The sequence below is a fragment of the Malaclemys terrapin genome, chromosome 21 (assembly GCF_027887155.1).
Source record: "Malaclemys terrapin pileata isolate rMalTer1 chromosome 21, rMalTer1.hap1, whole genome shotgun sequence".
NCBI classification, from domain to species: Eukaryota; Metazoa; Chordata; order Testudines; family Emydidae; genus Malaclemys; species Malaclemys terrapin.
In genome coordinates, this window is record NC_071525.1 from 4,667,409 (window position 1) to 4,691,831 (window position 24,423).

The window sequence follows — 24,423 nt, forward strand, 5'->3', positions numbered from 1 at the left end:
CTGATAGAAAACCAATTTTGCCATCTCTTGATCACCATCCCCTTTGCCAAGGGAGTTTAAAAACTAAATTATCCGTATGGATCTGACCTTGTGAGCACAGGGCATTTTGTCATTGACTTCAGCGGGGCCAGAATTCCCCCGCCCCGAACCAGAATAGCTTCATTTTACTCTCAGTTTGCATTGGTGTAAATGACAGAACAGGGGGCAGCACAGCAGAGAATCAGACCCCCGCCCCATTCTGCATTGCTTCCCCTCCCCGGCCCTCTTCACACACTGTGCTTCACAACGGATGCACGCCCATGCTTCATCCGGGAATCCAGCACTTTGCACCAATGCTCAGCATTGATTGTCATCCGAACAATCCATCCAAGCCCTAATGCAGCTCTCAGGTTAACGCAGCTGCTTTGATTTCTCCTGCCTGTCGGATCCAGGGGACCCTAAAAGTTGCTAACTGGGACAGGCCTCTCAGGCCCTTTGAATTGGCACGTAACGCACCTTTCCAGATGGCCTGATGCCCACGTGGGGTTTGACTTGTTGCTACGTCCTTTGATCTGTCCAGTCCCATCTCTCCCTAGCCCCCTCCTCCTCTTCCACCCGCACTTAATAATGAAAGGCATTTCCCTTGCGTTGTCTCCAAGCTGAGCTTTCAGCCCAGCATCCATCGGGGCAACATCCTTGACTCTTTCATATTTCTTCGCTATCTGCTCTGTCTGCGAAGATAAAAACAAAATAACCTTTGAGAAGGAGCCAGGACTGGCTAAGTTCCTTCTTCCAGCTGTCCCTATAACAACCGTCATCCCTAGAATTTAACTAGTGCCTTTCCATGGGAGATCGAAGCCCTTCGTAAAGGTGGGTGAGTATTATGACCCTTGCTATACAGGTGGGGAAACTGAGGCAGTGACGGGGGGGGGGGGGGGAGGAAGTGTCTCACCTAAGGGCATATACCAAGACAATGGCAGAACTGGGACTAGAACAAAAGGCTCTCTGTCCCATTCTCACTAGCAGGCAACATTTCCTCCCAGAGTTTAGTGCAGAACCCAGGAGTCCTGCAACCTAATCCCCTGGTCTAACCACTAGGCCACACTCTTCAGGAGCTGGGGAAGAAACAATTGGTCCTGACTCAGACCTGTGTCCTAAATATGAGCCAACACTCCAACATCTGGGAATAGAACCCAGGAGTCCTGACAGCCAGCCAATGAGATAATACAAATGAGACACTGCCTTGGCCTTAGCAAAACTGGATGGAAGGCATCTCGCTGGAATCTGATCGTCATTCGGTGGCCTGTAATGAGTTTGGGGGATCCCTGTTCTGTGGCTAAACAGAGGGTTTCAGCTGCCTGGGTTTTGAATCTGGCACCTTGCCCTAGCCCCTAAAAACCAACCCCAGCTTGTTTATAGGGGAGGAAGAGAAGGAGGGGGTTTTCTGAAGAACAAAGTAAGTAAAGAGTTACATCAAGGACCAAGATACAGAAGCTTCTGTCACCGAGATGTCCCAAATGCCTGGAAGGAATAAGGGGCTAGACACCTAGCTGGTGTCAATCATTTTAGGGACAGGACTGGACCAATAGTTTGATTACCATTGTCCCCGCCACCTCCAACCACTAGCCTAAACTCCCCGCGAGACCTGGGAACAAAAACCTAGTAGTTACCAGTTAGGGTGACCAGACAGCAAATGTGAAAAATCGGGACTGGGGTGGGGGGGTAATAGGAGCCTATATAAGAAAAAGACCCAAAAATTGGGACTGTCCCTATAAAATCCCAGTCCCACCTCCAGCCACTAAATGCTCTCCCAGAGTGAGGAAAGGAACCCAGGAGTCCTGACTTCCACAGTATCATAGACTATACTTCCATCCTATGCGGGGCATTTTTCCTCCTCTTTTTTTTTTTTGGTCAATTACTAAGTAAACGAGAAATCTGTTCTGTTAAATATTTTTTAAAAATTGGAGCCAAGCAGCTTCCATTTTCCTGTCCCTGCGCGGTGTTCAGTCGGTTAGCTCAGAACAGCCCATGAAATAGCTCACGCCGATTTAGCTGGGTTTTGGGGCGAAATATAAAAGGCCCATCATCTGGGCTAGAGTCCTTGTACTTCCTCCCGCAAAAGCAGAGAGACCTAATCTAGTGCTTGGGTATTTCGCCCCCTCTCTTCAAACCAGGGCTGCCCCAGGCCGAGATCCCCAATCACAAACGTTCTGGACGAGGCCCGATCCTGTCAGGCGTAGAGCCCTGACCCTCTTTGGTGCCAAGAGGGGCTGAGGGACACAAAGTCCTCCCCGCCAACAAGCGCCATTATCTCTCCACCCGAGGAAACTGGCCGCCAGGCAGCACAACAAGAATGACCACGACAGGCGAGGCCATTTTGATTGTGGTGGTTGCCTTGGCAACGGGAGAAGGCCAAGGTCTCTGTGCAGAGAATGGCAACATGTTCTTCCCTGGGTCCCAAATAACGGGATTCAAGAGGATTTGCTGATAACACTTCACTTTCTGTGTGCGTGTGGGGTTCACAATGATCCCTAGTAGGTCAGCTCCTCTTCCCCCCCCATCCCCGACACTTTATCTTCTGCTAGCATAAGTATAACCCACAGGGGAATGTGCGTTACAGGTCCTACTCTGCTCCCAAGCCACAGAGGACAGGGGGTCAGTTACAGGAGCTCTTTAGCTCAAGCTGTAGCAGCTCCTGCTTTCAGCTCTCGAGGTGCCTGGTTCAATCCCCAGTAAGTCAGCCAAGATGGCAGCCATCACCCTCCCAGAGCAGTTTCTCTCTCAGGAGGCCCCACCTGACTGTGGGGTTTACGCTGGTCAGATCACAAAGAACAAACACCTCAGGGAGGATTCTTTGCAGCAACGATCCCAAACCGGAACCCCCCGTTCAAACTTGAGGGCATCCAGCGTCTGAAATGGAGTCTAGATCTGCCGTTCCAATCCACAGAACAGATCTCGCCCATGCAGAATACTCCTAACCATGGGAGTATGTGAAACCTGGGTGCTGTGACAGAGGGGCATCAGACTCTGTCTGGAGCAGAGGGCTTGGATCTCTTCTCCAATAACAATTTTGTCCTTCACTAGGACATTTCCTCTGAGGATCTCAACACACTTATTCCCTCAGAGCCCGTGAGGAAGATCAAGGTGGACAAACTCTTAAATAAGTCTCTCGTAACTTCACCGCCACTGGGAAGACATCTGTAGCCCAGGCTCTTTGCGAGGGGCTCCCACCTAGAGGGGATAGGAGCACCAGGAGCGGATTCTCACAGTAAAGCCCCGGTAGGTCTATTTAGTAATTAATTTACACACATCTTACTGCTAGAGTGGTGTAAAATGGGCCTTCGTAAAAATGAGACTAAAAGCCCAGGATATCCAGCTGTTTCCTTATCACCAGGCGCTGGGAGACCCAGAAACCAGCCCGGCAGCATGCTAATAAAAGCAACTTCTGTAGAACGCAGCTCCCATTCTCTGTATCTCTTCCAGATTCTCGCTAACGCAACGTCCCTGAGCCAAGTGACCCGGCGAGATCTTTGCAAGGGGAAGATGCTTCTCATTCCAGATCCTCGCCACGCTCGTTTCTGGGTCGGTCTGGAAGACTTGTGATTTTGTTGTTTCCGGTGTCAGGGAAGCGAACAACAAATCCCAGTCTCCTCACAGCCCCAGGACTGGCCTCCAAGAATCCATCCATGGTACCTTCCCTGGGACCCAGCAGCATGACGAGGAGAGAAGGTGAATCTATACTGTTCTTCTTCTAGCAGTAGGAAAACACACAGCCTGTGAACTGATTGCCACAGGGATTTAGCCAACGATTGGATATTGATAGGACTAACCAGAACTGCCCACGGGAGGGATAGCTCAGTGGTTTGAGCATTGGCCTGCTAAACCCAGGGTTGTGAGTTCAATCCTTGAGGGGGCCACTTAGGGAAACTGGGGTAAAAAAATCTGCCTGGGGATTGGTCCTGCTTTGAGTAGGGGGGGGGACTAGATAACCTCCTGAGGTCCCTTCCAACCCTGATATTCTATAACAGCAGGGGTTTAAAAAAACAAAGCAACTTAGAAGGGCTATAAACTGGCCTGCTTCAGGCCACTAATCAACTTCTAACCAATATGGTCAGGAAGGGACTTTTCTGGGGTGGCGATTATCCTACCACTGCAGGGTTCTCTGGTGCTGACCATAGCTGGAGACAGGCTAGGTGGACCCTGGGTCTGAGCAATTCCTATGACTTTCAGCACACATCTAAGCTGGCCAACTGTGAAGTCCATGCAGGGGAAGCCACATGGTGCAGGGAGATGCGAATGGCCTTTGGAGCCTTTACATCAGGAGCCCAGGTCTGTAATGATTGAAAAGTCTGTCCCTTTCCAGAAGCCATTTGAAACAAGCTGGGGGGTTGCTTCAAATGGAAAGTTTATAATTTGGCTTGGGGGAGGGGAGCTTTTCTCCAAAAAAAGGGAGAAATGTGAGGATCTGAAAAAGCTAAACTAAACATTTCAGTGAAAAACTGAAATAAACGTCATTTACATCAGACACTTCCATGAAACATTTCATACGAAAGTGGATGGATTTTCCAGGAAATTTATGTTTCATTCAGAAGGTTCTTTTGCTGAAAAAACTTACGATTTTTTAATGCAACTTCTAGCTTCCAACCTCTCTCTGAAACAGCTGGAAATATGCTTATTTACATCAGCTGAGAATCCGGCTTCAGGCGACTGGCTTAGTAGCATGATAGATCTGATCAGGTTTAGCAACCCTCGTGCTCCCAACACACAAACAACTTTAGGGAAATTCTCTTTGTATTAAGTATAATCAGGTTTAAGGGAATTAAATCTATTTACCTGAGTAAAGTCTGATGGACACTAATAACAGAACTCAGGGCAGCAGGCAGCACTTTAGGATCAGCCCCTATGGGAAGGAAAAATAGAAAGAACATAATTGTTCCTTTAAGAAAGGCCCCTAGAATAGCACATTATTGAGTGTTAAGGCTGATTCTAGCTCCCTTGAGTGGCTTAGGTCTTACTAAGAAGCTCCCTTCTTCAAAGCGGCCTCCTTGAAAGCATCAGCTAATTAAAGGTGAGGCCACGCTGGCTTCTCTAGAGAGAACAGGTGCAGCAGCTGTGTCTTAGAGGCCTTGCCTGTTCTCAGATTGTCAGCAAGACCCAAATATAGAATACACGTACTTAGCAATAGCTCTTGCTCCATTGATAAGCCATGCGTTACGCACGATCCCAGGGGCTGGGAAGGGATCAGACAAGGGGCCCCTCGGATCCGTGCCTCTCTGCATCCTCTTCCCAGCAATGGGATCCTGGGCCAGTAGCTTCTCTTAGGCTCAGTCTGGTCCCTAGTGGGAAAGCATCCACGCCCCCAAGAAGCTCCTTTGTCGGGCAGGCTCAGTAGAAGACCAGGACGGAATGGGCCATGGAGCTGAAATCCCTTCTCATCTCAGAGAGGTCACGGATAAGATATGCTGGCATGGGGGAAATCTTTCATTACCACTGCCTGGGCCACCCCTGTCCGGTGGATAGAGGATCTGGTTCTCAGCTACACTCAGGCCTAAAAGTAGGGGGAAATTGGCCCAGAATCCTCCTGCACAGGGGGCCTTCAGGAGTGGTGGAGGTGCTCTGCACCCTCCCTGCTCCCAGCCCCAGTAGCCAGGGTGCCCTGTACTGTAGCTAGTTCTGCTTCCTGGAGACCATAGAGAACCAGAACATGTTAAGCTTCAAGGAGGACCCTGCAAAGGCCATGAATCTGAGGGTGCAACGGTGGCGTGACATAACCTTCCTTCCCCTGCACTCTGTCCCTGCCCAAACACACGAACGGCAAATACAGCCCACGCAGTCTCCAGGGCTTGCCCACCCCCAGCACGTGGACACGCCTGCGTTGCAGTGCACCCCGGCTTAGATGCTGCATGCGCTTACCTGACAAGCGCGGTCCGGCATGGAGGAAACCTGTTAGCCCGCCTCAGCCTACCATGGCTGCCAAAGGCCAACCTTTGTGTTGCTGAAGGGACAACACACGCTTCAAGCCAAGTAACACAAACACACTGTGCGGTGGCGGTGCTGTTGTGTTGGACAAGGCACCTGCTGAGCAGCAGGAAGTGGAGCGCAGGGGATGGGAGCCTTGCCAAATTAGCCACCAGAAACTGGAAAGCCGGTAAACCAACACAGGACGCAAGCAAGGGCTGCAAAGGGAGATAGCGAGCCGCCCTATTATCTGTATTTTGGCAGCTGGGATGCTGGGCCAGCAACGAGTGAGTGATGGCTTCCTGCTGATGTGATGGGAGATTTGTGTTTTCTGCTTAAACCAGCAAAGAGCCATCAAGGACTGCCTGGGCGGTGGAGATTGAACCCCAGGGAAAGTGGGACAGATCGCTGGCTTGGGACATAGGAGGGCTCTGTTAGAAAAAAAAAACTCTACAAGCTCCAGCCTACAGCCGGTCAAAAAGTTGCCCTGTAGCAATGTTTTTTTTACCACTGAAAAACAACACTTTTGTCCAAACAGAAACGTGTGCAGGAAACGTTTTCGATTGAATGTTCTTTAGGAAAACCCCAAACATTTAAACAAAACGGTTTTCAACCAAAAAATTTCAACTAAAAATAATGTTCATTTTTGTCTAAATTATTCCATGGGGGGGGAAATAGACCTGTTTCCAATCAACTCTGCTATAGACACAACACCCGGTTTCTACACAGCTCGAGCCCCAGCTGTGTCTCTGCTTACCAGAGACCACCCACCCTGCCCTGTAGCATTCAGAGACATCCAGTGGTCAAATAAACAACAACAAAAAAAAGAGTAAATATATTGCTCCCACTTCATTCCTAACTTGCTGGCCCCTCCACACGACCCACACAGAACTCACTTGATCTGTCTAAAAACTATACAAAGCTAGGGAGAGGCCTAGACTGATGTTGGCAGCTGGACATGGGATAATTAGAACTTTTGGCTTTAATTGGATAAGCAAGTAGCAGAACCAGCTTGTTCAAGAGATCAGCAGCGAAACACGTAACAGCGCTGACATGTAATCATTAGGCTTCAGAATCAACACTCCAATGGAGATGCACGGAGGCAGCTCACGCCTCTGTTTCAGGCTGTCTGCAGATGCACAAAGATGTGGCCGCAGAAGCTTAAGGAAATCTTTGGCTCTATAAGAAATAGGGACTATTTTGTTTTTAAGAGCGGTCCACGTCTGGAGCAAACATCTGAGACAAGAGATTCTGCAGTAAATGCTTCCCTGCTTCTAATCACCCACCTGAAACTAGATGAATTTAAGTTCCCTCTATTCCCCCTTATCCTCTCATCCAATATATCTTGCCACCCCAGGCTCCTTCCTCAAATCCTGCAGGCATATGCTCCTTTGCAACCGCTGGCTCGATCAGAGCTCCCTGCAGGTAAGAGACCTGCCTTGCCCCAGGAAGTCTGCCCCATTCCTACGCTAGATTGCTGGCAGAGCAGAAAATCCCTCCAAGGACTGCGCGGGCAGCCTTCCGAGCGAACACTAAGGGGGCTGATCAAGAGTATTACGAGAACTCTCCTGTCCTCACCTTCCTGTGCAGTAATATCACCACCTTGCCTTTATATAGCGCTATTATCCTTAGATCTCCAAGCTCCTTTACACGTGGGGAAACCAAGGCAGAGAGGGGTGAAGTGGTTTGTCCAGTCACTCAGCAGACCTTTGGCAGAGTCAGGATTAGATCCTAAGCCTCCTAAATCCCAGTCCACACTGCCTCCATAGTACCCATGCTGTGGCAAAAGAGGCAGCATCTCTGTCCCCATCACACCCACAACCTCCCTTTTCCTCTCTCCTCTCCCAGCAGCCACTGCCCCAGCTACACTCTGACAAAAGGATGTAGGATTCCCTCATTGGACTAACAGATATGGACTTGCCTGGAATGGTTTAATAGAAACGAAGGAATCAGGAAAGCTCAAGATCACTCACCATTCCACACCCCCCAAAAGAGAGCTGACTTGATACATGTCCACCACCAAATATGAAGCCCAGGGCAAGTGCCTGTGCTAACTTCTGAACAGCTGGAGGCCAAGTCAACAGTCTGTGATCAATCACAACACTGCCCAGTGGGTTGCTTTGAGATCCTGAGGTGTATTCATCTGTGTATGGAACTGACCAACCACCTGTACTCTTCAGGATCGCCCCAGCCCTGGAGGAAGCTAGACAAGAGAGGCAGTCGTTGGGTGGTGGTTCTGCTTCCTACCAGGAGTTCTGACCCACAGCCTATTGAAGTCAGTGGAAAGAGGGCTGCTGGCCTTTGGTGATCTTTGGATCAGGTCACTGGAGAGAGGTGGTAAAATTAAACAATGAAACATGAGGTGAGCCTGCTAGAGAGGAGAGGCTAACAAGTCGTACACACTCAAAGCTCTAAGTACATGGGAGGTTTCTAACAAGTCACCCCTGGCATCTGACATTAGTCAAGTTGCCAGCCTGGGTTTCCTGGTGCACCTCAGCCAGCATCAGAAAGCTTCTCGCCACAACTAGAGCAAAGGTGTCCCACAAAGACAGGCTGACGGTCATGCAAAACCCAGCACCATCTGCAGGATAAGGGCAGGGGGACAAAATCTGATAAACTGCAGGTCACTCAAGGGCCACAGGGTCCCCAAAGGGTAAATGGAGCCATCCAGGAAAATACGTGGAGCAAGGGGAGACAGATGGTTGTGTTCATTTCTTTTGTTTTTCAATAAGAGTGGTATGCACATTTAGATGCAAATGACGTAGCTGTATTGGCTCCTGGGAAGCTACCCCGCTGGTCCTCAGGAGGGTGGACTCATTGTGAGGTTTGAGCACCCCTGAATTAGAGAGCAGACGTACAAACACAAGAACGAGGACTTTCAACATTTTCCAGTGGAGAGAAAGATCTTTGTTAATTTCCCCCGCCCCCCATTTTGCTTTTACACTTTCAAAAACCAGACAGCAGAGACACAAGAGCCACCACCCCCGTAACGCCACAGTGCGAGAGAACTGTAGTGTTTGGGCAGAAAACTGCTTCTCGAAAGTTCCCCTTGGCAGGGTACACTTCTTCCAAAACTTGGGTTGAAAATCATAAAATAAAATAAAATAAAATACGAGGAGGGGCCTGATTCTCAATCACATCAAGGCACATCTACACCACTCTGGCAGCATGGGGGGGTGGGGGGAGGGGGCTCAAAGCAAATGTAATTTACACCCAATGTTATGTCCCCCTTTACACACTTCCATAGTGGAGTAAATGAAAATCACGCCCAGTGCGTCTGATGGGAGTATTTGAAGACAAATGACATCAGAAACATCCAAGTCATTTCAGTCCCTCTTTTGATCCATTCCTGATAAGATGCTGGGGAGAAAAACTCAGCCTAGGTTTAAATATTTGCCTGGAAGGAGGAATGGGGAGGAATAACGTACAGTTAAAATCAAGCTACTCAAACACAATCATTCAGGTAAGTAACTAGAAGTATCGTCTCTACCATCTAGAGAGGGAAGAGTGTCTGAGATACAGAGGGCATATTTAGGAAAAATACACATCTGAAGTCTCTGTGGCCACTTGCTGAGAATCGAGATCCACACACAAGCCAGTTAAAGAGCATTTCAACATGAAATCTTAACTTAGTAGGAATGTCGGGGTGAAGCTGTATCTTTTTTTGTTTGTTTTAAATACATGGACAGCTGTCAGAGGATATGAAAATGATGGTGGGTCTTCCTGAAAGGCCCCTGTGTGTGTGTGGGTGTGTGTTTGATGACTGTGGGACAGCATGATTGAGTTTAAGAAGGCTGGGAACCCAGCAGTCTCTCAATAGCTGCGTTGATGTCTCCACCGGTGGCGATGAGCGCTTGGAGGTTAGCCTCGCGGTTAATGAAGCCCATAGCGTTCAGCTGCTCCAGCTGCTGTTGGAATCGCACTTCGGGGCTCTGCACCTGCCAGGGGAAGGGAATCAAAGATCTTAGATTGGGACAGATAACACTATAGAGAGAGGGCCAGATGCCCAGCTGGTCTAAATGGGAGTAGTTCCATTGAAATCAAGGGGCCAGCTCCCAAGATGAAGCAATGGAGTTGTACTCATGCCTGGTAGCTGAAGATCTAGTCCAGTTAAAATCTATTAAGAATTGAGAGAGGTTTGTACCACCCTCATCACTGTAGTGTACAAGTACCTTGATAGACGTAGGCGTATATATGGTCAAACCCTTTCTGGTGGGTAGCAAACCCTTGGTAATTATTTGACGCTTTTCATTAGAGGATCTCAAAGCACTTTGGCAGAGGCGAGTTTGCCCCACCACCCCAATTCACCCTCGAGGCACAGAGAGACGTGACTCGCCCACAGTGCCTGCGTGGCAGAACTGGGAGGAGAACCCAGGTCTCCTGAATACCAGGCTGGTGCCTGAGTCACCGGGCCAAGTTCCTTCCCACAATTAATAGGCATGTAATCGTCACATGCTAAAATCTCTTCGCTCCAGCCAAAATACAGCCACTTCTGGGCTGGCACATTTCATAGGGCACGGTGTTGGATGGGGAATACCATGCCCAAGAAAAAGTTGCTGTGGGCACTCGCAGTCTCCAGATGGGATGTGACCGTCAACACCCCCAATTCATGTAAAAGATGCCACAGTCTGAGCCGTTTTCAGAAAGATGGCACCGCCAGTGGCGTCGCGCCTCCTAGCACGACGCTGTGGGGTTGAGCAGTGTGGCCTAGTGGACAGGGCACGGGAATGGGACTCGGGAGACCTGGGTGGTTTTCCTGGATCTGCCACTCACTTGCTGGGTGACCCCGGGCAAGCGGCCCCTCTCCGTGCCTCAGGTTCCCCATCTATAAAATGGGGATAGTGATCCTGAACTATTTTGTGAAGCGCTTTGAGATCTATGGCTGATAAGAGCTAGGGAACATAAGAGCGGCCATATTGGGTCAGACCCAAGGTCCATCTAGCCCAGTATCCTGTCTTCCAACAGTGGCCAATGCCAGGTGCCCCAGAGGGAATGAACAGAACAGGGGATCATCAAGTGATCCATCCCGTCACCCATTCTGAGCTTCTGGCAAACAGAGGCAAGGACACCATCCCTGCCCATCCTGGCTAATAGCCATTGATGCACCTGTCCTCCATGAACTTATCTAGTGCTTTTTCGAACCCTGTTATAGCCTTGGCCTTCACAACACCCTCTGGCAAAGAGTTCCACAGGTCGACTGTGCGTTGTGTGAAGAAACCCTTGCTTTTGTTTGTTTTAAATCTTTTGATAACCCCTAGTACTTGTGTTATGAGAAGGAGCAAACAGCACTTCCTTACTTACTTTCTCCACACCAGTCATGATTTTATAGACATCTGTCATATTCCCCCTTAGTCGTCACTTTTCCAAGCTGGAAAGTCTCAGTCTTATTCATCGCTCCTCATACAGAAGCCGTTCCATACCCTTAATCATTTTTGTTGCCCTTTTCTGAACCTTTTCCAATTCCAATACATCGTTTTTGAGATGGGGTGACATGTGCATGTAGTATTCAAGGGATTATTATTGGGTCAATGTTCACAGGGAGTATTGCAGTTTGGCTCCTAATCTCCCACAATATTTACCATGCAGCTTGCTGTGATGGGTTAAACTAATAACCACTTGGCTTATGACAGCAGCCATAGGATGCCTTGACGATCACATGGTACTGGGAGAATCCCAGCTGCATAGACACAACCAGGTTGCACATTACGTACTTGAGAGTTTCCTCCGGCCAAGAGTTGGATCATCTGCTGCATGAGCTGCTGTTGGGGGTTACTGCCCCCTGCTGGAGAGGCACTGGCAGGCGTCGAAGTGGAGGATACAGGGTTCTCTGGGATTGTGCTTCCTCCTGTGGAGGGTGGGGGGATTCGAGGCATTCCAAAGGAACCGAGGCTGAGAATGAAAGCAGAACGCTCGCTGCAGGAGATGCTACAAGGTCGCTCCTGCCTGTCTCTCTGGGATTGCATGGTACAAGCGTTCTAATAACGGGTGTGGAGTCTTTTCTAGGTCGCCAGTTCGAATCCAGCCAAGGGCAGGAACAACTGGCTGCCATTATCACGAGACAGCTATTCCGTGGCCTCTGTGAAACGAGCCGGTCGTACCCAGTCCTGGCCCTACTGAGCAGGTACCTACATCGCTAGACCATGCAGAACGGGGATTATCAGTTGGCAATCTGGGCAGAAGACAAGAACTAAAGGGGCTGTGAAGACTGCACTCCCCCCTCGCCCATACAGGGAATCCTCACCCTAGGGCAGGACTAAGGAGCGCTGGCAGGATTATTTGCCCCGATGTACCTATCCGTCTCCAGGGCTGTGCATCTCAAACCTTTCCCCAGTGCTAAATCCGGGCGATATTAAGTACTCTGAACTGCAGAGCAGAAGGGGGCTCTCATCATTCCTGGAAGAGAGCAGCAGGGGGAGCCCTCAGCAAGTGTGAGCAGGCAGAAGGGCGAGCTAATTCACCAGAGGCTGCACACAGCTGTGCTGGGAAGTAGCCGGGAATTTGCCACTGCTCCCCCAAGGCAGACCTGCCCGACAGGTATTGCAGGTCTGAGTTACCTTGGCACTAGTCCCGGGGCCTCCGTTTGCAGCGTCTGGAGTCCCTGCTGAATCTGGAGAAGAGCCTGCATGGCTCGGGGGTTCGTCAGGATCGAGAGGGAATCTGGGTTCTGCATCTGGGGAACAAGGACGGGAAAAATCAACGGTTACCAAAGATCCATAGTTTCCTTCAGTCAAAGAGCCGCATTAGAGGCAGGAGGGCCCTGGCCAATCAAAGCCCTTTAAACATGAGCTCTAGGGATCATCCAATGGGACACAGCGGGATGGTAGTTACAGCAAGAGAGTGGATTCCTGGATCCATTTCTCCGTCAGCTCTCTACGCCTCAGTTGCATCACCTACCAAGGCAAAGTCTCTGTTCTTTCAGCATCACAGCCCACCCTGATTGGACCAAAGGCTTCCCCCGCTGCGAAAGCCATGGAACAGTTCTGGCCCGCTGGATGGCCAGCGCAGAGCGAGGGTCTTGGCTCCTTACCTGCTGCAGAAAGACGGGGAGCTGAAGCCGTAGCTGCTCCTGAAGCTGCGGGTTCCCGGCAAAGAGCGGGACGTTTACCATCATCTGCCAGGAGACAGCACACACAGCATGAGTCAATGGGGTTATTAAACTCTCTTCATGGCCTAGTTCCATAGAAGAACATGTTAACTGGGTCCTTAACACCCCTTGCCACCCGTGGCTTTGGTATGTTCCACTTCCAACAGGAACTGACAGCCTGATCCTGCCATCAGAGATGAATGGGAGCCGCACCCAGCAGAAGGGGTGGGAGTACTTTTTAGTGAAGACCCCCACCCCTTTAGAGATGACTGCACGGCTCCCGGGGTGCAGAGATACACAGCCTTCCCCACCCCCACCCCGATCCAAGTCCAAATACACCCCAGCATGGCAGCTGCCACCCAGGAGAGTTGGTGGCTCTCAAGCCAGGTTCACGGCGGGCAGGTGCATCTGACTCACAATAGCCACTGGCACTGGCTGACCCCACCTTTTCTGGCGGTCTGAGCAGAGGGGCGGAGGACTGAATGGGCCATTGGAATCTGAATTCCCCCTCTCATCCCTCCCAGGTCAGGAAGACAGCACAGTCAGGCTGGTGCCTGCCCTCCCTCTGCCCAGGTTGTACACACTGTGTGGATATGCAGAAGACTTCATTCGTCCGGGATCTCAGTCCTGTGGTTGGGCTCATGCGGCTAAGAAGCACAACAGAGCTCTGCTTCCTTAAAATGAGCAACACCTCATGCTATGGTGACAGAACGTCTGCATCTGTGCTGGGACCCAAGGCTTGTTTGTGACAGAGGAAGACGCTGCTACGTGTTTACCTGTGCTGCGAAGTCTGGGTTCTGGGAGAGAGTCTGCATCATACTGCGCATGTAAGGGGCAGAGATCATGTTCTGCATCAGCTGGGGGTTCTCCGAAATCTGCTGCAGGAGACCTTGCATCTCTGGGCTGTTAAACATCCCTGCAGCAATACGGGAGAGAGCAAAACTTACAAGCCTGATCGCAGCTAACACAGGAGCTAAAAGCAAACTCGAAACACCGAGAAGATGGAGGCCGTGTCTGAATTTAGTGTTGGTAGAAGGTGGAGCAGACAGCGACACTGAGCAATCTTGATGTTCGTTTCCCACCGGTTGGTCTTCGTAAGAGAAAGGGTCAGAGGGTAAGTCAACACATGCTCCCCACGATTTGAGATTTTCAAGTGGGACGTGGGGGTGTGGATGCTGGAGAGGAAATCCAGCAGAGTAGTGGTTAACCCTTTTCAGGCTGGGTAAGTAAATAAGCCAAGGATGGGATAAACCAATACATGGAAATGCCCTCATCTTAAATAGCAGCAGCCCAGGGAGACTGCAAATCCCAGCATGCAATGCTCCATCTTGAGCAGCCAGGCAGGAAGTACTTTGTCTCCATGGGCTCCCCCTACAGCTGCTACCTGTCTCATCCTGTGCACATGGAAAACCCCAATGCACCTGAGCTCCCAATGCAGCCCTTAGTCAGGCAAACGAGGAATAACCCATTCTAGTTTGCCATGGGGCCGGAATGGCCAATCTGATGAACTCAGCCGCTACAGCAAACATACAAATGCTAGAAGTAATCTGATGCCATCTACATCTGACTGGTTTGTCCTGTCACTGGCGCCTCACTGCTGGGTACGTACCGGTCCCCAGGTTGGCAGCGCTGATCCCAAAGGGATTGGATACAGTGGGTGTGCTTTGGGTTGTCGTTGATCCGGTACTCCCTTCGCTGCTGGGTACTTGGGCTTGGGAGGTGGGCGGCGTGGGGCTCCAGGGGTTGGGTAAAGGCTCTCTATTTTCCGTCCGTAAAGGCTGGGAGCTCGAGCTGTCGGAGTTCCCAGCCAAGGATGAGAAAGGATTGTTGCCAAACTAGAAAGAGAGAGATCGCTGAATCAGACACTGTAAAGGAGAAGAGCAGACTAAACCCACCGCCGCACAAGAATACCAGACCCTTCTATAGCGCTTTTCACCGGCAGAGCCCAAAGCGCTTCACAATCTTTAATGCGTTCAGCCTCACAGGACGGTGCTATTATACCCGGCTTTCACTGAGGCACAAAGGGGCTAAGTGACTTGTCCAAGGTCATACAGGGAGTCTGTGGCGAGCAGGGAACTGAACCCGGGTCTCTCAAGTCTGAGGCTAGTGCCTTAAGCATCCTGCCTCTTCTGTGCTCCGTGTGTTCCATTGACACCTGCAGATCACATTCACCAGGACTTGCGACACCCTCTGTGCAGTTTCCCTGTTGAGGAATCTGCACCGGAGCATACAGACAGCTGGACAAATTAGCTCTATCACCACCTGCAGGCGGGGGGGGGGATAAGACCCACCAATCTACACCAACTGGAGCAGGAGTGCTCCATACCTGCTCCCTAGCTGCGCTAAACATGGGCTCCTGGATGTCGGTGTACATCCGGCGCAGGGCGTTGTATCCTCCTGGGATGCTCTCTAGGTTACTCAAAGCTCGGTCCTGGTTCCGCATCATCTCCTGCATCATGGCGGGGTTGCGGGCCAATTCCATCGTCTGGGGGAAGGAGAAGAATTTGGGGAGATCAGGCCCATTTACACCACAAAAGATTCCAGTGGCTTGAACTATGGGTGGCACCGCCCCCAGCAGTACCCCACTGTTCTACATCCAAGCACTGAAAAAAAAATAAGTCTCGACCTCCTGGGAGAAAAGCATAAATAAACCCATTTTACAGACAGAGAGTGGAAATCATTTGTCCAAGATAATGCACAGCAAGGGAAGAGAACCCAGGATCCTAGCCTCTCAAGTGCCCTGCTATCGCTGCTAAGCTACGATACAACCTCAATTCAGCTGGTTAGGATCATGTAGTTTCTATGCAAGATCAAGTCACCTCTGCCCAAACGCCTGGCTAACACCCCCGGGATGGACTGCATTTGAAAATTGTCCAAGGGTTGACGAGAAAACGATTCCCTCACATTTCAGTAAAAATAAAACCATCTTGTAGCTCCAGACCTCCGACAGGTCCTCCAGATCTCAGATAGGTTCTGCCTTTCTGGGGAAAGTCCAGCTCCAACTCAAAGAACCAAAGCACAGATCATTCACAAGACGATTTAGTCCAACTAACACACAGTGACAATTCACTGGGAGTTTGGAAGCTAAGAATTGGTTAGCGTGGCCCAAGCAGGGATAAGACTAGGAGTAACAGACTGAAATTGGGCATAGAAAACATCGGGCCGAATACCAAGAAACATTTGCCGACAATGAGATCTCTTCTTCTTGCAAGGGACATGATGTAAGTCTTGTCACTTGCTGTATTTAAAACTAGAGTTCTCATTGCTTCCTGGTGCTCCCGCCTGATTCCATCTGTTGTCTCTTGTCTAATTGTCTTTTGACCTGTGCTTGTGCATCACCTAGTATCAGAGGGTTCTGATCCAGGACTGGGGAATATAGGCACTATGGTAATAAAAATACTTTAAAATAATGAAATGAACACACTGTAGAGAACAATGCTACACTGGCAGTGGGAGATGGACCATGAGATCTTTCTCTGCCATCTCTAATTCCTATGGAAAGCAGCGCCTTTTGCTTCTGGTCTTGCAATAGAACACTCTAGATCCTTTTTGCCCCTAGGCATGTGATCTATTCAGCAGCACTGACACGGGTAGAAGGATTGGTAGCACATGGGTGCATGACTGTGGTACACACAACATGCATGAGTTTACACACAGACCGCCGTGTGTCTGGGCGGAGCCTGCAGCAGGTAGATAAAAAATCTGATCTCTGAATCAACTGAATCTGGACTCCACTCGCTCCCTTTACAGAACGGACACTGATGCTGAGGGAGCAAAGAGAAGAGAGAAGCTGGGGAGACCAGGCTGATGATCTCAGAGGCAACTGAAACAGGCTCCCAGGTGTAAACTCTCTCACCCACCTGTCTCATGAGCTCGGGGTTGTTCAGCATGTGGCTTATCTCAGGGTTTCGTTCCATCAGTTGCTGCATTTGGGGATTGGCCATGATCATCTGTCTCATGAGGTCGGGGTTGGACATCATGTTCTGCACGAGGGGGTTCTCCATAATCTGCGAGAGCATCTCCGGGTTGGACATCAGCTGCCGTTGCATCTGCTGCTGGAGCTCCATGAAATTGGCGGAGCCCATCCCGAGGCTGCCAAGCCCGGTGACGCCACCAAAGCCAGCTGGAGAGGGAACAAGACATGAAGAGAGACGCATGCCAGTTAGTGCAGTTATCTGCGACCGGAAAGAAAGAGGGTGTGCGTGTGTGGGGGTGGGGTGTGAAAGAATTTGGCTGAATTCTATCCACTGCAACCCAATGATACTTCACTGCTAATACCACCACCTTCCAGTTCGGTAATAGCCAGCCCCGACAGAAAGCTTTTCTAAATGGAGATATCCTATATCCTAGAATTAGAAGGGACCTTGAAAGGTCATCGAGTCCAGCCCCCTGCCTTCACTAGCAGGACCAAGTATTGATTTTGCCCCAGATCCCTAAGTGGCCCCCACAAGGACTGAACTCACAACCCTGGGTTTAGCAGGCCAATGCTCAAACCACTGAGCTATCCCTCCCCCACTTCTTATCCCCAGAACTCCAGGCGCTTTACAAAGGAGGGCAGTACTATTAGCTCCATTTTACAGACAGGGACACTGAGGCACAGAGTGGTGAAGTGACTTGCCCAAGGTCATCCCAGCAAGTGGCAGGCCCAAGAATAGGACCCCGAAGTCCTAATGCATGGCCCGCCTTGCTTTAACCACTGGGCAACTCTCCCTTCACAGAACAGGCACCGGGATGCCAAGAAACCAAAGTTGTCACCTACAGAGGATGGATGCCGCATTGCTGGGTGCTCCATCTCCAGCACCTGCCGTGGTCCCTGCTCCGCTGCTCCGCCTGCTGCTGCTCCCAGCGTCAGAGAGGGCGCTGCTGGAGGTGGAAGGCTGAGGTGGCGCAGCGGGAGAGGAAGGGGTTGTAGTGGGGACGGCGGTGGCAGCAGGAGCAGCGGGGGCAGGGGTAGACGCAGCTGCAGGATCTTGAACCCTACAAAAAACCAGAAGGTCACACCTGGGGCTCAGTAATCTAAATAGCACCACCTGCAGCTCATAAGAGGAACTTCGCAATATCCATGTCAGATCAATGGGACATCTGCTCTGGGTGCTTCCATCCAGCCCCTAGTGTGTTCTTTCAAATCTCCCCCCCAAGCTGGTGACTAGGCGTCTGCCATGATCTTCTACAACATCCTTGGCCAGTGTAATGGAGGCACTAGTCTTATTCTGAATGACGTCTAACCCCTTCTTGAATCATGCTAAGCTATTTGCCTCAATAATACCCTGCAGCAGAGTTCATTCCAAGCAGGAAAAGCCTCCTGCTGCCTCATTAGAAACCTCAGCAGGTTAAACCATGCTTACTACAATAATCATTTGCTTTTCTGTAATGCCTTCCATCTGTGGAGCCAACCTGAACTGGTAGCTTAGAACCATGATTCTTTTCCCCATGTTTCTCTTTTTAAACTCCCCTGGCGTGTTTACAACCCCAACGTTATTGGGCTAGTGCATGAGAGGTTTCAACTGATAGTGGATTACAAACAGGAATAACTAACTCATCTTCATTCTCCAAGCTGGGCAAAAGCAAATACGTCACTGACGTTAATTTTAAAAATCATTTCAGATTCAATAACTGAAGTCTTTATTGAGGAAATAATTTGGTTTTTAGTATATGTATACTGAACTCGGGCAAGGTCGCTAATATTAAATAATCTCTAGTTTGTTTCCCATTTTGGTTTAACAAGTCACAGACTTTAATGTTTAATATTACATTGTTTAGTTACCAGTGTTTTGATTGCTAAATAGATACAGTAAACTTACACTGTCGGATTTTCTCTTAAACCTACTATGCTGGTTAAAATCAACTGAAGAGAACTACAGCCCCCATCCTGCAAATGTGACAGCCACAATCTTGGCTGACACTCCAGGGACTGAACCAGGGACCAGCAGAGTTAAAAGCATGAACTGCTAACGCTCTGTAAAAACAGGGGGCGGTAACAAGCCATATCCTCTGTGGATTGGCATAAACGGGTACCTGGAACATACACTCACCGGTAAATTACACAAACACTTATACACATGTTTAACTTTAAGCACATGAGCAATCCTGCTGAAGTCAAGGCTACACTTAAAATGCACAAGTGTTTGCAGGACTACGGTTATAACTACAAGATTAGGGGGAAAGGGTTCACTACTTCTTGGGCTTTAACGTAGCGCATTTGACAGTGTTTTGTGTCCGGTTTCCCCCCTTTGTTTGGGTCTTTAACAGCAGCAGGAGAAAGAAACGTCTTTTAAAATAGGAAAATCTACAAAGGCACAAAAATCAACAAGGGGATGCAGGGCCAAACCTGAAACTACTTTGAACTTTCTTAAACTGACTAGATTTCCAGCTGCTGCAGCCTTGCGCTTTAACAAGGTATGCTGGGAAGTGACTCAATCATTTGGATGGCAAATGATGCCACTTGAGCTGAGCAAAAACGCATGAAGATTTTTTTTTATTTTTTAAGACAAAAATATTCTGGGAACATCTGAGAATGGGGGAGGGGAGCGATCAGACCAGGAAAAGGTAATCTGGACTCATCCCCCTTCTAGAGATCAGAGGCTTGAAGCTTGCAGAGATAGCCATTGTCTTTTAAAGAATGCCCAACTGGCCAGTTACTTAGAGATAAACGATCTGTAGAGTCCTTCTCCATACGGCCCCCCTGTGCTACCATCTTCCTGTGTTTATCAGGCAGCTCATCTCCCGCCACTCAAACAAAAGCGGCTGAAACAGAGTGCACCCAGCCAGTTGTTATAAGACATTGGATTCAGAGACCTAGCGGAACCAGAGCTAGATGCATAACTCCCCAGGTAGCAAGCTCAAGGCAGCTGGGACGGTAGGAACTGTCAGGTGTGTGTTTTTAAACTTGTACAGAGCACCTTTTAATCCCCAAGCACTTTACGGCATCAGCTGACTGCTGCTGGAAACCAGCCCTCACTCAGAGGGAGGCAGGGCAGGGTAGGAAGCAAAGTGGATGGGAAATAGGAAGTTTAAAGCAAAAGGAAGAGGGGTAGTTGGCCAGAGATCACTAGATCCTCTCTGCACAGGAAGAAGCTGTAATGTTTGCAATAAGCCCTACAGCACCTTTACCAATGACCATCACACGGAATAAAATGAATGACACTGGCCAGATGTTTACTGACATAGTGTGTGAGCACTGCAAAGAGAGCAGAAAACGGCATCAACCTACCACTCTACACAGAAATGCAGAATTTAGCAACGGGCCTTCGGCAATGACTGACAATACCCATGTTTCTTTTAAAAAAAACATTGATCTTTAATGAGCAAGGACTCCCCAGGGGGCAAGGCAGCTTCACAAAGAGACGCAGCCGGTTTGTTCACCAGCACACGGCTGCTCAAGCAGCAATGGGGACCCATGAAATTGTTGCGAAGGGCATTTAGAAAGCAACGACACGTGTTCACATCTAAAATGCAGCAACTGCTCTTGGGACCATTTGACATCTAGGACATTTACTTAAGTTTCATCTGGTGGCACCGGATATGTTGATTTTCATATATGTTTCTTAGCTCCCTGAACTATGTACTGTGGATAAAGCTTTGTATTCACTACGTGTCTTTCAGCAATAGATCTCAAAGCACTTGAGACAACATGAACTAAAGGTCAAGGAACAGGAGTCAGGGGAGCTGGGGTCTCGTCCTTGGCATCAGTGCTGACACTATATCTGCTTGTAGGAAAGTCACTTAACCTCTGTCAATCTCTCCATCTGTAAAATAGGGATGATACCTGCTTGCCTGGGTTAGCGCAAGCCTTAACTAATGCTTGTAAATCATAAATTCTCTTCAAATGTAAAGCTCTACAGAATAATTATCGTGACAAAAGCTCAAACCCCAAGTAGCAGTAATAATCATTCTACAGATGGTTAAAATGAGGCAAAAACAGGTTAAGTGACTTACACTCGTGTCAGAAAGGGGAACGGAACCCCAGTTCCCCTTCTCTAAACATAAAATCAAGCATCACCACAGAGCCAGAAATTGAACCCAGGAGTTCTGACTCCCAGTACCCTGTTTTCGCCACTGGACAAAACACTGCCTTTCTAACATACTTTCTTCACAAAGTAAGTTTCTGACAGCACCAGAAAGGAATGATTTCTTACTTCTGTGGGGTCTTAATGACCAAATGCACAGTCAGCCCGTCTTTGATCCCATGTTGATTCAAAGTGTCTCCATCCTTCAGTATCTTTCCAGCAAAGATCAGAACCAGCTGATCCTGTTTGGCTTTAAACCGCCTGGAAATCTCTTCTTTGAACTGGAAAACAGACAACAAGGCGATTTAAGAACATAAGAACATCCACACCGGGTCACACCAATGGTCCATCTAGCCCAGTATCGCGTCTTCCGACAGCGGCCGATGCCAGATACTTCAGAGAGAACAAACAGAACAGGGCAATTATCAAGTGATCCATCCTCTTCGTCCACGCCCAACTTCTGGCAGTTAGAGTCTGAGGACACAGAGCACGGGGCTGCATCCCTGACCATCTTGACTAATAGCCATTGACGGACCTATCCTCCAGGAACTTATCTAATTCTTTTTTTGCAGGCAAAGGAATGAAAGCAGCGAATTTAAAATGTCGAAGTGTCTGCAGCAGAACATCACACTCACTACACAGACACTACCAACAGCTGACATTTCTAGAGTGTCTGTCTGAGCTGTTTAACAGTATCCACTTGGGGAGCGCAGCTCCGGTTTGGGGAAGGGGCAGGGAGGAAGCCACAGTGCATTACCTCAAAGAGAAACGAGGGCTAACAAAGCCAGACCAGTTGTCTCTTTTTGATCTCATCCAAAGACACTGTTTATCCTCTGAACGTCTACAACTTTTTTGTCTCTCTGCTCGTTTGAATTTCATAAAGGGAAACCCAGTTCTTGAGTGATTTTAAAACAGGGCTAGAAACCAGGGAACAACGCTGCATTAGCCAGGGGAAACAGATTAAATGGTCTTTCCTAGGTCTAACTTCTACCATCATATTCCTTTTCAGCATGCCACATGGTATAACGCTATCTGACGACTACTCTTTGGGACGGAGTGGGATTACTCCCTGCACGGCTAATGCAGCCAGCGGGCATTCTTCAGCTTTGCTTTTTGGTAGCCACACACCATGGGAGTAGACTTTGCAAGGGAAAGGGTTGTTCTCAAAATTCAAAAAGCCAGTTGCTCTACACTGGCGCCCAGCCCCTGAACTCAACTCCAGCAAACATACAGCTGTGAAGCCCGAAGCCATCCAGGGCACACAACTAAAAAGGCATCCCTCATACCCTCCTCTGAATGCCGCATTCACGTAAGGCCGTGTTTGTACCGAGGGGCCGCTAGGAATTGAATGCGGGGAAGCGGGGATCTCAAAGGGACCAGAAGTGTCTAATACCAAGGACTCTGCTACAGTCATCACATCCACTACACCGTCAGCTCAGCCATATCCTAGACCAGCATCCAACCGAGGTTGCCACGAACAGCACCAGGCACACTTTGCCCTGGTGGCCATGACCACATGTTTCTGCAACACCGGATGTGCCTTTTAAATCCTTTCACAACCTGTGCTTCCGTGCCCTAAAACCCCGTCCGCCCCCAGCCCCTCTCCTCCAAACCTCACTCCCCAGCCCGGGGGGGCCCCCGCTGCCCGAGCGGCGATTCCACTCTGGGCCCCTTGGTCCCACTCAGGGGCGCCCAGATTACAAGTACCCACAACCCGGGCCTCAGTCCACCCCCTTCTCTCCTGTGCACCCACCCCAACCTCTCCAGATCCAGATCCAGCCCCCCCCCCCCCACTCCAGATCCAGCCCCCCTCAGCCCTTTCGCTTTCCCCCAATGCTCCCTAGTGAAATCCCCCAAAGCTCCCTGGTTTCACACGCCCCAGGCCCTTCACCCCCACCCCGGAGAGATCGGTCCCCGGCCTCGGTCCCCTCCGGCCCGAACCCACCCCGGCTCCAGCCCCCGCCCGCAGCCCCCCAGCCCCACTACCCGCCTGCAGACCCCGTCGCCAAATTCAGCCCCCCCCCCGACACACACGCAGCAGAGCCCCCCCCCCCGCAGCAGCCCACGGGCCGCCCCCACACCCCCCTTCCCACGTAGTCCCCGGGCCGCCCCCCCCCCCCGCAGCAGCCCCCCCCCCCCCACGAGCCGGCCCCATGCCCCCCCCCCGCAGCAGCCCCCCCCCCCACGGGCCGCCCCCACACCCCCCTTCCCACGCAGTCCCCGGGCCGCCCCCCCCCCGCAGCAGCCCCCCCCCACGAGCCGGCCCCATGCCCCCCCCCGCAGCAGCCCACGAGCCGCCCCCCCCACGCAGCAGCCCCCGGGCCGCCCCCCCCCCCGCAGCAGCCCCCGGGCCGCCCCCACGCCCCCGTTCCCACGTAGTCCCCGGGCCGCCCCCCCCCACAGCAGCCCACGAGCCGCCCCCCCCCCCGCATCAGCCCACGAGCCGCCCCCCCCCCACGCCCCCGTTCCCACGCAGCCCCCGGCCCGGCCTCCCCCCCGGCCCGGCCCCACCTCCCGCACGGAGGCGCCGTCCCCGATGACGATCTCCTCCTTGTCCTTCGGGGTCTTCACCGTGACCCGGATGAGGAGCCCCCCGGGCCCGGAGCCGCCCAGCTCCGCCTCGCCCTCCCCGCCGGGGCCCGGGCCGCCGCCGCTCAGCTCCGCCATCTTCGCCGCCCGCCCGCCCAGCCAGCCAGCCCGGGGGCAGCCGGCGTGGGGAGAGCGGCGCCCGGCCGCTGCCGGGGGGGAGAGCCCGGCGCACACCGCCCCCGCGCGGCCAGGCGGGGAACTGCAGCCGGGGGGGGGGGGCGGGGAGGGGATCTCAGTGCGGGGACCAGGGAGGGAGCCGCAGTGCTGGGCGAGCCACGGAGGGTTCGGACCGGAGTGGGAGCGGCAGGGGGAGGGAGGGGTGGACTCACGGGGCAGGGTGGGGGAAGGACTCGGGGCAGGAGGGGGTAACTGGGGCGGGGGGTGGGGTAGACCGTGTGGCATTCTTTCCTTTGGGTTCCTAGTCTGACAGCCGGCAGAATAGGTCGGGTGATGTCCCTTGAACAGGAGAAGCACTGAATGTCGGGATCAGAGGGTTCCCTGGCGGCTAGGGACAGGGCTGCTGGAACAATTTGTACAGTGAGGGTGCTGACAGCCACTGAACCAAACTGTAAACCCTGTATATAATGAAACCACTTCAAGCCAGGGGGTGCAGCAGCACCTCCAGCAGCCAGCCCCCCTAGTTCCAGCACCTATGGCTAGGGATGGACTGTTGGGATCAGAGGGTTCCGTGGTATAGGGGATGGAATGTGGAGATCAGAGGGTTCCGTGGTAGTGGGGACGGAATGTCGGGATCAGAGGATTCTATGGCCACTGGGGATGGAATGTCAGGATCAGAGGGTTCCGTGG

At 51.1% G+C, this 24,423-nt stretch overlaps 1 protein-coding gene across 1 annotated transcript; it reads right to left on the minus strand.

Moving 5' to 3' along the window:
* Positions 1-8,821: 8,821 nt before the first annotated feature.
* UBQLN4 (ubiquilin 4) lies at positions 8,822-23,717 on the minus strand. The gene is made up of 11 exons (XM_054010790.1): positions 23,539-23,717; positions 21,157-21,308; positions 17,781-17,998; positions 16,882-17,144; positions 15,348-15,506; positions 14,631-14,856; positions 13,798-13,937; positions 12,965-13,048; positions 12,492-12,607; positions 11,649-11,826; positions 8,822-9,875 (listed from the first exon to the last, which is right to left on the minus strand). The coding sequence occupies exons 1-11, from the start codon at positions 23,692-23,694 to the stop codon at positions 9,723-9,725; spliced, it is 1,845 nt and encodes a 614-aa protein (XP_053866765.1). The 5' UTR covers positions 23,695-23,717; the 3' UTR covers positions 8,822-9,722.
* Positions 23,718-24,423: the final 706 nt, after the last annotated feature.